Raw genomic sequence first — 14,525 nt, 5'->3', positions numbered from 1 at the left:
TTCCCTGTCAAAGAAGGTTAGTTTTCATTGGGAGAACAACCCCCATGAATCAGAGGGAATAACAGAAGTCCTCTCTCCCTGCAGGTTGGGGATCATTTCTGCATAACACGTACTTCCCCTTGTTTCATTCCGGAATTTACTGGCCCGGGAAGGGAATGATTGATTGAATTCTTCACATTTTCTCCTTTGTGCTCATCTCCCACGGATCACAATCTCTTCGGATATCCCGCAGCTCATTGCGTGTTCTGTACACTGTTAACACAGAGACACACGCATATACACACGCACATATACACACACACACGCACACACACATTCACTGCGTGAATCACAACTGGTTTGATCCACATAAATTGTTCTCTCTCGTAATGTTAACACTTACAGAGAGACTGGATTACTCTATCTGTGTCCATATCAAAACCTGTCATGACACCACATATTAACTCTTCCAGCTGCAGTTTCAACTGATGTTCAGTGTCTGTCTAATAGGACTGTGTCTTTTATTAGGTTATTTATTCTGTTTCTCTCTCTTGCCTTTTAAACAAAATGTTGATTAATTTCCTTCCAGATTGGGATTGCTCAATATATTAATGATTAAGCCCAGATGTTTAACAGTCCCTTTTTCACGTTGCTCTCCCATGATAAAACCTCACAGGGCCGGGAACAGTCCCCTTATCCCTGTAAAATAATAACATTATTGGGCAAGAGGTGTTTAATTCCATTTACCCTTTGTGCGGAATTTTGAAAAAACACTTCCCCGACTTGGATTCCTGTGAACATTGAGCTCCTGTCATTGACTGAGATGAGTATCCAGGTTGGGAGAGTGAAGGGAACTGTTTCTATTTCTGCAACCCAGAATTTCATCTAAAACTGACCAGGCCATTCAGGGCACCAGTTAAATCCTTGTGTGCTGAATCACCAACTTGCCTCAGGATCATTGAAGGGGGCCAACCCGGCCATTTCACTGGATCAATGAGTCCCACTCCAGCACCTCCCGGCCTCTCTGGGTGACAAACAGGCTTCTAATCCTTTCCAACTTGAGTCAGACTTGAGAGACAATGGTCAGTCGGTGGGGTCGGGTCCTTATTCACTCTGACCCAGCGCAGGTCACAAAAAAATGACCATTTAGATCAGGAGTGGGTTGTCTGGGGGAACCCAAACTAGGGCTGTAACTTCTCGCAGTATTCACACTTTCATTCAGACAGATACCCTGGGATAGATTTGAACCTGCCTGATTGTAATAAAATTCAATGGCCAATTCCATTCACAAACTCATCACTTTATTTCACATTTTTGTTGGTAGCAGTCATATTGGAGCTGATCACCATTTTTGAGGGTCACATTGAGGTTAGTCTGGTAGAGAAACATCGGCGTACAGCCAGAACAAGAACAAGGAGAACGTGGAACTGGACGACATGCGTTTACACCTGGAATTGGAAGAGTTGCAGATTTAAGCGTTATACATTTTCACCTCCCCTACTCCGTGCTGGGTAAGTGGGAACTCCACACGGCCTCAAAACTCTGCTCAGTCCTGTCTTTGTAGGATCCTAAAGGAACCTGATCAGGTGGACAATGAAAAGCTGGTTCACCTTGTCTAGAATAGTAAGATCAGGGGAAATGACTTGTGCTTGAAGGGGGAAGGGGGGTGGATTCAATTCAAAATTAATGGAGCAATAGATTGATCAATCTCTGGAACAGGCTCAGGAGACGGTGAAGCAGATCCACGCAATTCCTTCAAATGCAAAATTGGAAAGATTTCCTTCTTAAAACAGCACTTGGGAGGGAGTAGAAAAGGAAAAGTTAGACGACTTGAACCGTGGATGGTATTAGATAGGTTGGTATCAGATGGGATGTATCAGATGGACCATTTCACACCCTGTCCCATTTTCAATTCTAGTCACAGAGAGTCACATTGGATTAGGGTGTAAACAGGCAGCTGACCCAATTCCAGCAGCTTCACTGCTTGCTGCGTTAGGTTAAAGTTACTCCCCTTAAGTGTAGCTTCAATAACAAAACACAAAATACTAAACATTCACCTTTCCCAACAGGGTTGATATTAGCGACAGCAATTCACAGATTGAGGGTGGGCGTTTGCACCTTAAGTTAATACGACAAAAACAGAAAATGCTGGAAAAAACTCAGCAGGTCTGACAGCATCTGTGGGGAGAGAAACTGAGTTAACATTTTGAGCCCAATATGACTCTGAAGAAAGGTCATACAGAGTGAAAACGTTAACTGTTCCTCTCCCCACAGATGCTGTCAGATCTGCTGAGTTTTTCCAGCATTTTCTGTTTTTATTTCAGATTTCCAGCATCGGCAGTATTTTGCTTTTATCTTAAGTTAATACAAGTCTGAATTACTGATGATATATTCATTTCTTCCCCCTCAGACACCACTTACCCTCTTGGTATCTCATGCTGATCCTCTTATTGAAGCTCGAAGGTGTATGGGACACTTCACAGGCATACTCATCCCCTTTCTTCCATTCCGCCACAGGAACAGTCAGGTAAGTGACTGTTTCAAATGTAGCGTCTGTTCCCGGTCGGGAAGGCAGAACAAAACCCGTTTGGTCCACTTGGCCTTTCTTCCAGGAAACCTGTATGCTGTCGGGAGCAAATCCGGATATCATACAGCCCAGGACAGTGGTAGTTTGATTGTAGACAAACTCCGCAGATGGAACAAGGGTGGTGACAATCGGCGCTAGAGCTGTAACACAATTCAATGTTTCAGATTATACTGTTGTTTTGCCACAGGAAAGATGTACTCTATTCCTTCAGCATCTAGAGTAACCGGCACGATGCCAACCCCCATTCATTATCGATTTGACTGGGTTCACTCTGACCCTCCCCTGAAATATTTGCTAATCCTTTCAGTTTTAGATTCCGGCAAATGGGCTGAACCTTTCAAATTTTAGTTCCCGTGTTTCTTACTGCACACGTTCAACTTTTTCTTACTGGTACCTGACAATCTCACCGTGCCGATAACCGGTCTGAGATTGGCACCAATAGGGTAGCATTTCATAAAGTTGTTGCTGACACTTTGGGAATTTCAGACAGAATTTACAATTCTCCATAATAACGGGGACAAGTTTAACCTCAACTCGACATTCCCTCAATAACCTTTGACTCCCTTAATCAAGAATCTATCTTCATCTGCCTTAAAAATATTCATTGACCCTGACTCCACCGCTCTCTGGGTAAGAGAGTTCCAAAGATTCACGACACTATGAGAGAAAAGATTTCTTCTCATCTCCATCTTAAATGGGAGACCCCTTATTTTTAAACTGTTCCCCCAAGTTCAAGTCTCTCCCACAAGGGGAAACGTCCTTTCAGCATGTCAAGTCCCCTCAGGATCTGATATGTTTCAATGAGATCACCTCTCAATTTTCTAAACTCCAATGGATACAGGCCCAGCCTGTCCAACCTATCCTCATGAGATAACGCCCCCATCCCAGGTATCAGTCGAGTGAACCTCCTCTGAACTGCTTCTAATGCATTTAAACCCTTTCCTAAATAAGAAGACCAAAACTGTGCACAGTACCCTCGATGTGGTCCCACCAATGTCCCATACAACTGTAGCAAAACACCCTTACTTTTCTATTCCATTCCCCTTGCAATAAGCAACAACATTCCATTTGCCTTCCTAACCACTTGCTGTGTCTATATTCTAACTTTTCCTGATTCATGTACCAGGACATCCAGATCCCTCTGCACCTCAGAATTGTGCAGTCTCTTTCCATTTAAATAATATGCTGCTTTTCTATTCTTCCTGCGAAAGTAGACAAGTTCACATTTTCCCACATTATACTCCATCTGCCAAATTTTTTCCACTCATTTAACCTATCTATGTCCCTTTGCAGACTCCTTATATCCTCTTCACAACTTACTTTCCTACCTTTCTCTGTGTCATCAACAAATTTAGCAAATATACATTTGGTCCCTTCATCCAAGTCGTTGATATAAATTGTAAATATTTGAGGCCTCAGCACTGATCCCTGCGACACTCTACTCATCACATCTGTTCAACACAAAAAAGACCCATTTGTCCCTATTCTCTGCTTTCTGTTAGCTAACCAATACTCTATCCGTGCTAATATGTTTCCCCCTACGCCAGGGGCTCTTATTTTGCATCATAATCTTTTATGTGGCATCTTGTCAGATGCCTTCTGGAAATCTAAGCACAGCACATCCACAAGTTCCCCTTTATGGATGTTGCTTGTTACTTCCTTATAGAACTCCAATAAATTAGTTAAAAATTATTTCTTTTTCACAAAGCCGTGTTGACTCTGCCTCATTGCATTGAGATTTTCTAAGTGCCCCACTATAACTATTTTAATGCTAGATTCCAACAGTTTCCCTACGATAGATTTTAAACAAACTGGCCTGCAGTTTTCTGCTTTCTGTCTCCTTCCTTTCTTGAATAGAGGAATCACAGTCACTATTTTACAATCTGATGGGACCTCATTGTCCTTCCTTTTGTTACCGCAGTACTGCTGGCATGCAGGGATAAAATATATGGGTCCAAGAATTCATTCAGGTTCTATTGTGCAACAACCTCTTACATTGGTGGCTGATGTTTTCTTGTCCGATTTCATCATCACCCACTCCAACACCAGTACAGCTTTAAATGACAAATAATATCTTGTACTAACCTTTAGGTATCTTGATCTGACGCTCCACCATTTCATTTGACTTGTAACCTGCCTTACAGTGGTAGACTGTATTGGCATTCCAATCCGACGCAGAGACTTTGAGCACGCTGCTCATCGTGTACTTCTTATCATTCCCCTGGACTGCTGCATACTTCTGAATTCCAGTGGTAATGACCCCATTGTTACTGGACCATGTCTGAGTGATGCTCTTAGAATGAAAGTCCTTGATCAGGCAGAGGAGGCTGACCTCATCTTGGTTCGAGTTCATGCCACAGGAAGGGTTGGGGATGTAGACCAATGGTGCAGACTGGGCAACTGAAATGTAAATAGTTTCACACAGATAAGCCTCGTAAATAAACACATACAAATATACGAACTAGGAGCAGGAGTGGGCCTTTTGGCCCTTTGAGCCTGCTCTGCCGTTTGAGAATGGCTGATCTGATTGTGGCCTCAATCTACTTTCCTGTCTACCCTCTTTCACCTTTGACTCCCTTGTTAATCAAAAATCTATCTAACTCAGCCTTGAGAATATTCTATGACCCTGCCTCCATTGCTCTCTAGGGAAGAGAATTCCACATATTCCACATACTATCGACCCTATGAGAGGAATAAAAATCCTCATCTCCATCTTAAATGTGAGACCCGTTATTTTTAAAACATGTTCCCTAGTTCTAGTCTCTCCCACAAGGAAAAACATCCTCTCGGTATCCATGCTGTCAAGTCCCCTCCGCATCTGTTATGTTCCATTCAGGATGTTGGATGCAACTGGAGAGCTTTTCTTGTAAGTCAAACCAGCCATTTCCAAAACCAATTCCAAATGACAGATGAGAAAAGGAGGACAGTGCAAAGGTCAGCATTGGGTAAGTTTAAACTAAATCGCCGGGCGGTGAATCTGATGGAGTGTGTGAGTTGTCGGTTTTATACCCATCCCAATATTATTCTCACCAATTCCAATGGACTGTCATATAGAGCAAGGTGTAAAACCGGTGTTTCACCCAAACCAGTCAGTTCCTCAGTGACAGGTTAAGCTAAAAGGTTTGTTCGAAAACCAAGAATACATAAGAGTCCTACACAGCAGGAAGACCATCTTCAGATGAGCAGACTTAAAACTAGAAACAAAAGCGGGAATCCAGAATTTGCAGTCAAGGGAATAGCAGAATAACTAAATATTTACTTTACATGAAAGTTTGTTCAAGAGAAAGAGATATACCATTAGGGATGGGCAACAAATGCTGCCCTTGCCAGTGATGCCCACATCCCATGAAAGAATAAAGAAAAAGTTGTTGAATTCCTGTTCTCAAATAGAAGGCAGAAAACTCGTAAATAACAATGGACATGATTTAACAAAATAATTAATATTTGCAACTGAATTGTTAAACATGCTTTTCATAGTTAGCAATTTTGATGGCTTCACAAGAAATTTTGCAGTATTGGGCTAATGCACATGATTCGCAGGGATAGAAGTGAGGGCAGAAGAGAGAAATTGTCTCTCTTCTTTATCCCTTCTAGATTACTCAGGCTAAAACAGACAGTGCCAGACCAGCAAATTGCTGATCTAATTCTGGCCTCTGGTGATGCAGCTTCTGTTAAATAGCCACAAAAACCAATCCGTGCCATAAGTAAAGTGTTCCAGAAAAGAAACCATTAGGTATGGTGCCAGACAGACAATCTGGGAACACAGAGTATCCACTGATGGGTTCTTGGGTTGGAAATGGCTTGTGGAATTTTAATGCACGGTCTTAGGAATCTTGCTATTTTACATTGACATGAATGTCTTAGGAATATAGGAGTTACTGGACCAAAAGATCCAACGAGATGACCTTCCACCATCCTGTTAGATTTGATATGAGCATCAAGTTGTGGACCAATCATAGCATTCAATCTCTATTGATTATTCCACAACAGATCAAGGCACGAGATGGAGAAACCCCAGTGATGGAGACCTTTGGGAACCATAGGCCCAGAGTCACCTGTTCCTGCTAAGCATGCTGCACTCACCACATGTCATGTCTCTAATTGTTCATATACCATCTCCCAAAATGTTATTCTCTGGAGAAAGGTATTCCAAAACAATCACGACAAATTTGCCTATTTTATAAAAATGAAGACAGTGTGAATGAAAAAAAGAGCTAAATTCAGGAAGATTTGAACGTGTTAATGAGTTACCCGAGGCTGACACTGGGGTGTTTTACAGACGCTGAGAGTCTCAGGGGTTTATCAAAGTTATCCCCAGATCCATTTCTTGATCACCAGATCACAACACTGTTTGATCCGCTCAGCATCAAGCTGAAGTATTGCACTAAAGAGAAGAATGATGAACTTGGCTGCATCAGCAGAGAGCTTATATTGGGGGTGAAACTAGTCTGGTGTGATTGTGTAAATCAGCTGAGAGTGAATCATCAGCCTGGGTTACACACTGTCCCATTCTCTTTCCTATTATAGTCAGTGGGATAGAAAATCTGGGCATCTGTAAAACAAGCAAGTGATTTACTGTCACCTGGTTTGTGCTACAGTCGCGACTAAATTCACCCCTATTGCATCTTTGGTGGTTGGTGAAACCTCACCTAGAAGTCTGTGTGCAATTCTGGATCACCCAATAATGACAAAGGACACTCTGGTGCACGGGAGTGTATGGTGATGCAGATCCAGGATGGTTCAGAGTTTCAGGAAGTTTAATGAGGGGGAAGGATGAAGCAGCCTGGTGTTATTTTCTGTGGCAGACATGAGCAGGATAATGGCCACTTTGGGCACTGGTGTAACACAGGTGCTAGGTGTTCACGGGGCTGAGGCTCATCCTCTGCTCAGAGTCAGAATGTTGTGGGTTCAAGCCCCTCTTTGGACACTTGAGCACAAAATCTGGGCTAATATTCTAGTGCATTACTGAGGAAGTGCTGACATTAAACTGACTCCTCGATGTCCTGACCAACATTTATCCCTCAACCAACATCATCAAAAACAGTTTATCTGGTCGATATCTCATTGTTGTTCCTGGGGTCCAGGTGAGGACAAATTAGCCGATGTATTCACTACATCACAACACTGACAACACTTCAAAAGTACTTCATTGGCTGTGAAATGCTCAGGGACATCCTGAGGTTATGAAAGGCGCTATATAAGTGCAAGTGCTCTCTGTCACATCTACTTTTAATAATTGACAATTAATATTGGCTAATATAACAGAGAGCTTTGATAACTACATAGGATTACATCGAATATATGGCACAGAAACAGACCATTCGGCCCAACTGGTCGATGCTGGTTCCACTCGAGCCTCCTCCCATCTTTCCCTGTATAAATCTACCATTGTAACCCTCTATTCCCTTCTCATTCATATCTTTGTCTGGCTTCTCCTTAAATGTATCGATACTGTTTGCTTCAGCCGCTCCCTGTGGTAGTGAGTTCCACATTCTCATCACTCTCTGGGCAAAGGAGTTTCTCCTGAATTCCTGATTGGATTTCGAGATGATGATCCTATGCTGACGGTCTCTAGTTATGCACTTCCCCACAAGAGGAAACATTCTCTCTGTATCCCCTCTATCAAAACCTTTCATCGTTTTAAAGACCTCTATTAGGTCCCCACCCCATCAGTTTTCTCAGAATCACAGAATTGTTGTGCTGTAGAAGGAGGCCATTCTCTCTGAGCATTTTAACTTAGTACCAATCTCCTGTCTTTTCCCTGTAACTCTCTTTTCAAAAGAGTAGATACCCAGCCAGTCAATCTTTTCCTGATATGTACACAGACTCTATTCTGGTATTAGCCCTGTAAAGCCTCTCTGCCCCCTTTCCAATACCTTGCAATCCTTTCTTATAATATGGCATCAGAACTGCACACAATACTTGTGGTCTAAGGTTCGATACTGGTTTCGCACAACTTCCCTACTTTTCAACTCTATCCTGCTTGAAATAAAGTGCTAGTGCTTGTTTGCTTTTTATTTATGGTCTTACTAAACTGTGGCCAAAATTTAGTGGCTGCTGTATTTGTATTTCGAAATCCCTTTGTCCCTCTACCTCAAACTGACTTGTACTCAGTTGGGTTATAAAGGATGATGTGGAATTGGTGCAGTGCTTCCTTAGAGACCGAACTAAAAACTAGCAGTTCATTTGAAAAGTAAAGCTCAATAATACATCAGAAATGTTAATTTATTCAGAATTAAACCAGACTTTAATCACTGACATCCCAATTAAGAAAAAATTATTCAGGTATTGAGCGTCCCAAAATGTTGAAATTCAGAATATCTTTCTTTCAGGTAGATTATACTTGGCATGCAGACAATCAGAGTTTGGACATACCTCTCATTTGCTTTGAGTTTTTTAATCAAACTGCAAAGGTTTGCTTCAAATGAAGCAAAATATACGGATCTCGAAGTAACTAACCTGTGACTATTTGATGGGGACAGTTTAGACTAGAGGAAGCTTTACTGTGTAACTAACCCCATGCTGTCCCTGCCCTGGGAGTGTTTGATGGGGACAGTGTAGAGGGAGCATTACTCTGTATCTAATTCCATGCTGTCCCTGCCCTGGGAGTGTTTCATGGGGACAGTGTAGAGGGAGTATTACTTTGTATCTAACCCCGCGCTGTACATTTCCTGGGAGTGTTTGATGGGGCAGTGTAGAGGGAGCTTTACTCTGTATTTAACCACGTGCTGTACCTGTCCTGGGAGTGTTTGATGGGGACAGTGTGGAGGGAGCTTTACTCTGTATCTAACCCCATGCTGTACCTGTCCTGGGAGTGTTTGATGGGCACACTGTAGAGGTAGCTTTACTCTGTATCCAACCTAAACAATTAATCCCGAAGCATTTTACATGTCCACTGAAGCAAATACATTAAAGTGGAATGGGCCTCATACAGTACATTCCGGTACAGCACCGACATCGCACTGCAGCCCTCCCTGCTCACACTGAACTAATCCTTTCAACATCTTTCCAGGCCTGCCCAAGCTTTTCCCCGATTAATAGATGGTCGGACTGTTCTACTGGATTTGTCGGACCCAGGGAGAGAAAGAGAACAATCTCCTTCCTTTCTTCCTCTTTCCTTCCCTCTTTCTTATCTTTCATCCTTCAGTTTCTTTCCTTTTTGGCCTTATGTTCTCTTCTCCTTTATTATTTCTTAACCTCTTTCTTTATTCTTTCTCTCTCTCTCTCTCTCTCTCTCTCCCCCCACCTCTCTGCTGTGGGAAAAAGGAAGGAAGGGGAACCCAGTGAGTAAATTCAGGCAAGATGCTGAACAATAAGTAACATTCACGCCACACAGGTGCCAGGCAATGACCATCTCCAACAAGAGAGAATCTACCCTCGCCCCTTGACATTCAATGGCATTACTGTTGCTGAATCCCCCACTACCAACAACCTGGGAGTTACCATTGACCAGAAACTGAACTAGAACATATTGTGGCTACAAGAGCAAATTAGAGGCTGGGAATTCGGTGGCGAGTAACTCACCTCCAGATTTTCCAAAACCTATCCACCATCTGCAAGGCACAAGTCAGGAGTGTGATGGAGTACTCTCCGCTTGCCTGGATGAGCGCAGCTCCCACAACACTCAAGAAGCTTGACACCGTTCAGGACAAAGCAGCCCCGCTAGATTGGCACCTCATCCACAAACATTCACTTCCTCCCCCACCGACGCACAGTAGCAGCAGTATGTGTACCATCTACAAGATGCTCTGCAGGAATTCACCAAAGCTCCTTCAACAGCACCTTCCAAACCCACGACCACTACCATCTAGAAGGACAAGGGCAGCAGACACATGGGAACACCACCACCTGGACGTTCCCCTCCGAGCCCCTCACCATCCTGACTTGGAAATATATCGGCCATTCCTTCGCTGTTGCTGGGTCAAAATCCTGGAACTCCCTCCCTAACAGCATTGTGGGTGTACCTACACCACATGGACTGCAGCGCTTCAAGAAACCAACTCAACACCACTACCTCAAGGGGCAATTAGGGATGGGCAATAAATGCTGACCCAGCCAGCGAAGCCTACATCCCATAAATGAATGAAAAAAGATAACCACTGCAAAAAAGCTATGTCTAAAATCATCTGGGCGCAAGAAATGTTTGACTGTCCAGTTTTCAACATCTTTCTGGGAAAGAAGAATGTGAATTGGAATCGCACAGACCGAGGTATTTTATTCCAGTTAAATTAACCCCTCGCTTAGTATTTGTGCTCAGTGATGTTAGAATCAAACACTCCAGGCTAGAAATTCATCTCGAGCTGTGACACTAAATGGGTGGTTATCGGACCACCCACTAGTTATACACAGAGCCTGTTATTCAGTTCCATTTCAGTCAGTGGAATTAAATATCAGGCACTGGGTTTAACAGGCGGCCGCTCTGATACCGCCGGTTTCGCACCACCACCCGAGACGAATTTCCACCCCACTGAATCCATGTAGACATACGAGGTGGAATGAAATTCTACCGTGCGCTTTTTATAAAATTCAGTTGTTTGGGTAAAGCTCCTGTGAGGGACATATTGAAATCATCATTGTCCTTTTCATGTTAATCGAGTAAATGATGCAATTGAAACACACAAATTTCAATCAGTTGCAGAAAAATTAGTATAAATAGATCCTGGGAGAATTTACCATTCCCAGAAATATTCAGAGAAATGCAATTCCCTTCACAAAACCTTGGCTCTCCCACCCTGGCAGGTTTAAAGCCACCACTGAAACTCCTTTACCTCGAATGGATCATAAACCTGCCCCTGAAAAAGGATCTTGTTTCCCTCAAGTTGAACTTTAATTTGGGAAACTGTCTCCATCAAAAAGGAGCGATCAGAACCCCCTGAATATTAAACACTTGTTCCACTAACATTGCAACAAGAAATATTTTCCCTGTCCATTGGATTTATAGTCAGGGTGATATTTAATTGTTGAGTTAATATATGTCCATGAAATTCCATTGTTTTAATCCAATAATTGTAAACATTGAAACAGTGATGAGAAAAATATGATATCAATAAATTAATAACTAACAGTTATTGTCCCAAGAACAATTTGAGCCACACAGAAACCCTTCCAGTTCTCAACCCTTCAGTGTGGGTTCAGTTGGAGCTGAGGTTTCGAGGCGACAGATGATTTAAACTCTCTATTGAGAGCTCGTACATCACCGATCGTTAAACAATTATTATTAAAGCACAAATCAAATCCTGTCTCAATGAGACGTAATCCTATTCCACATGCAGTCTGTTCCCTGTCTGCCTGGACATTTCACTGGTTTATGCTACAAGCTTGTTGGGATGAGGCATTTTTAATAAACACAAATCCGTATTTCTCACTCTGTGTAAACCATTTTCCCTCCGTGATCACTAGCTTATCAAGTGAAATACGGAACTTATTCTTTTTACACCTAAAAACTGTTTCAGCAAATAAAATTTTTATCAACTGTGACACCAAATATTAAATCACAACACAATTGGATGATGTGTTTTAACTCAGATTACAACAAAATCCTAAACTGCTTGCAAATATCCTAAAGTCCAAAATCACCAAACCTGCCCCAACATAACAAGAGTCCTGAAAACTATAATCTGGATCATGTAGAACATATTACACAGATGCTGGAAGCTTTATTACATTCCAAGAATCAATTCTGCAGTGTTAAATCTTAACACTTGAGAGTAAATCCAGTTATCAGATTTCAGCTCCAAATACTGGGTATATTCTTGACTCTACAGAAATCCAACTCTCTCAGGCAGGATCATGTAATTGTGCTAAATATCTCACTGATTTCAGGTGAATCATACATTGCACTTGAATTACCAAATTCACAAAAAACAAAAATTAAAGAAAATAAATATTAGATAAGGGAGGAATTGAGATGTTTCTTACCTGAAGTCACTTCCAGGAAGGTTCCGGTGCCCCAGTAATCACTGTGCTCCGTCTCCTCATTCACCCAATACAATAATTGAACTTGTCCACGATATGTAATAATCTCAGGGTAATGTAAACATAAACCGTGTTTTAACCTGGAACAGCGTTTCCTGTATTTTAATCTGAAATTCCACCCTAAACCTGTTACAAATGTCTGAATAAATGAAGTATTTTTGCAGTTTTCTTTTCTGCGGACACCAGCTCCTGCACATTACCAACAAACAAAATCGCCTCTTTTTTGTGTTTTATGTTCCCTGAAATCGACATTTTCCTCCAACAATCCAAGTCAGTGTTTAAATATTTCAGTCTGGGAAACACAAGTGTGGAATCCATGGATACAGACTCTGATACACATGGTCATTTGTGGCGGGGGAGTTTGTGTCAAGCTCTCTACTGCTGTGGTTCCATATCACAGTGCTTCACCCCAGATCATAAACCATGGGTATAAGATCCAACCTGAAACAAAATGTCCCAAACAAGCAGCCAATAGTTTTATTAACTCCTCAGTCTGTATCCGTGTGTCTCCCACGCACCAGGTGTCAAACTCAGGGTTTTCCAGGACTTTACAGGTAGATGAGATAATCCACAAGGAGTTTCCATTGTTCTTCATCTTCTCTCTGTTACTCACTGTTCTTTCACCTTTCAAATAATATCTTCAAAGAAAGTTGTTCACACAGCCAGATTATTTAATCGGGATCTGATTTATATCCACGGATCAGGACCAAGGTCGGTGATATTGCCCGAAGGGTTCAGTTTAAATAGTTTTCCTGTGACAGGTTTTTGAATGGAGGGATCCCCCATCTCTCTCACTGTGTCACTCCAGTATAGACACTGTGATCCACACCCGTACATTAACCTCCTCCCCTTTCACTGTCACTGAGCCCAGTCACTTCACATTTAAACCACACTGACACTGCTACAAGTGAGCAATCCTGCTCTCGGATTCACACTGACGATGGTTTGGGATGTGATGTTTCAGTGGTTCTGTTACTGGATCAGTGATCTGAAGGCTTGGTCTTAATGATCCAGGGAATCCCGAGTTCAATCCCTCTGTGGGAATCTGGGAATTTTGCTTTAAAAATCTGGGGAAAATGCTGGGATCAGTAAAAGTGACCATGAATCTGTTGAATTGTCATAGAATAACCCAACTGGTTCACTCTTGTCCTGAATGAAAGGAAATCCGGTCTGGTCTATAGGTGACTCCAGTCCCACACTCAATGTGGTTGACTCTTACCTGCCCTCTGAAGGGGTCAGTGAGGCTCTCAGTTACCATCACCTTCTCAGGGTAACGAGGGATGGGGAACAAATGTCAGACTTGACAGTGACCTCTTCACCCTACAGCTGTTACTCACTCTTGTTTCTGTCTTTCAAATAACATCTTCAATGAAAGTTGTTCACACAGCCAGATTATGTAATCGGGATCTGATTTATATCCACGAATCAGGACCAAGGTCGGTGGTATCGCCCAAAGGATCCAGTTTAAATAGTTTTCCTGTGACAGGTTTTTGAATGGAGGGATCCCCCATCTCTCTCACTGTGCCACGTAGTATAGACACTGTGATCCACACCCGTACATTAACCTCCTCCCCTTTCACTGTCACTGAGCCCAGTCACTTCACATTTAAACCACACTGACACTGCTACAAGTGAGCAATCCTGCTCTCGGATTCACACTGACGATGGTTTGGGATGCGGTGTTACAGTTTATAGAGATTTTTTTAAACGTGTCCCGAGCCCGAGTTTCTGTCGGCTCCCAGGTTTCCCATCACATCTCCAGCCCAGGAATCCTCAGTGAATAATCCCATTCCCATTTCCAGGGACGGCAGATCCCAACACAATAAGGATGAGAATAAAGCTGTGCTGATAACTGAGGGTGAGCGATCATTCCTCCCCTTTCACTCATTCCCCTGACTGCAGATTCTCTCACTGAGTTTTTGTACCAGCCCAGCCCTGCTTCCTCTCACTGTGCCACCCGCACAGTAATAGATGGCGGTGTCGT

At 42.6% G+C, this 14,525-nt stretch overlaps 1 protein-coding gene across 1 annotated transcript; it reads right to left on the bottom strand.

Annotated features, from left to right (window-relative positions):
- Window positions 1–172: 172 nt before the first annotated feature.
- On the bottom strand, window positions 173–13,882 carry LOC144697792 (pancreatic IgW, short secretory form-like). Its single transcript, XM_078569787.1, has 4 exons — window positions 12,485–13,882; window positions 4,652–4,966; window positions 2,401–2,706; window positions 173–252 (listed from the first exon to the last, which is right to left on the bottom strand). The coding sequence occupies exons 2-4, from the start codon at window positions 4,917–4,919 to the stop codon at window positions 173–175; spliced, it is 654 nt and encodes a 217-aa protein (XP_078425913.1). The 5' UTR covers window positions 4,920–4,966; window positions 12,485–13,882.
- Between the last annotated feature and the right edge of the window lie 643 nt (window positions 13,883–14,525).

The sequence above is a fragment of the Cetorhinus maximus genome, chromosome 23 (genome assembly GCF_964194155.1).
Source record: "Cetorhinus maximus chromosome 23, sCetMax3.hap1.1, whole genome shotgun sequence".
NCBI classification, from domain to species: Eukaryota; Metazoa; Chordata; class Chondrichthyes; order Lamniformes; family Cetorhinidae; genus Cetorhinus; species Cetorhinus maximus.
Note: the sequence above shows the minus strand (reverse complement) of the source record. Positions and strands in the feature narration are given on the sequence as shown.

Coding starts and splice junctions, on each gene's coding strand:
- LOC144697792 (XM_078569787.1), bottom strand. CDS start 4,919: ATGAACTCGAACCAAGATGAGGTCAGCCTCCTCTGCCTGATCAAGGAC. Junction 2,707..4,651: donor TCAGATCAAGATACCTAAAG/GTTAGTACAAGA, acceptor ATTGTGTTACAG/CTCTAGCGCCGATTGTCACC. Junction 253..2,400: donor CAGCATGAGATACCAAGAGG/GTAAGTGGTGTC, acceptor CTGTGTTAACAG/TGTACAGAACACGCAATGAG.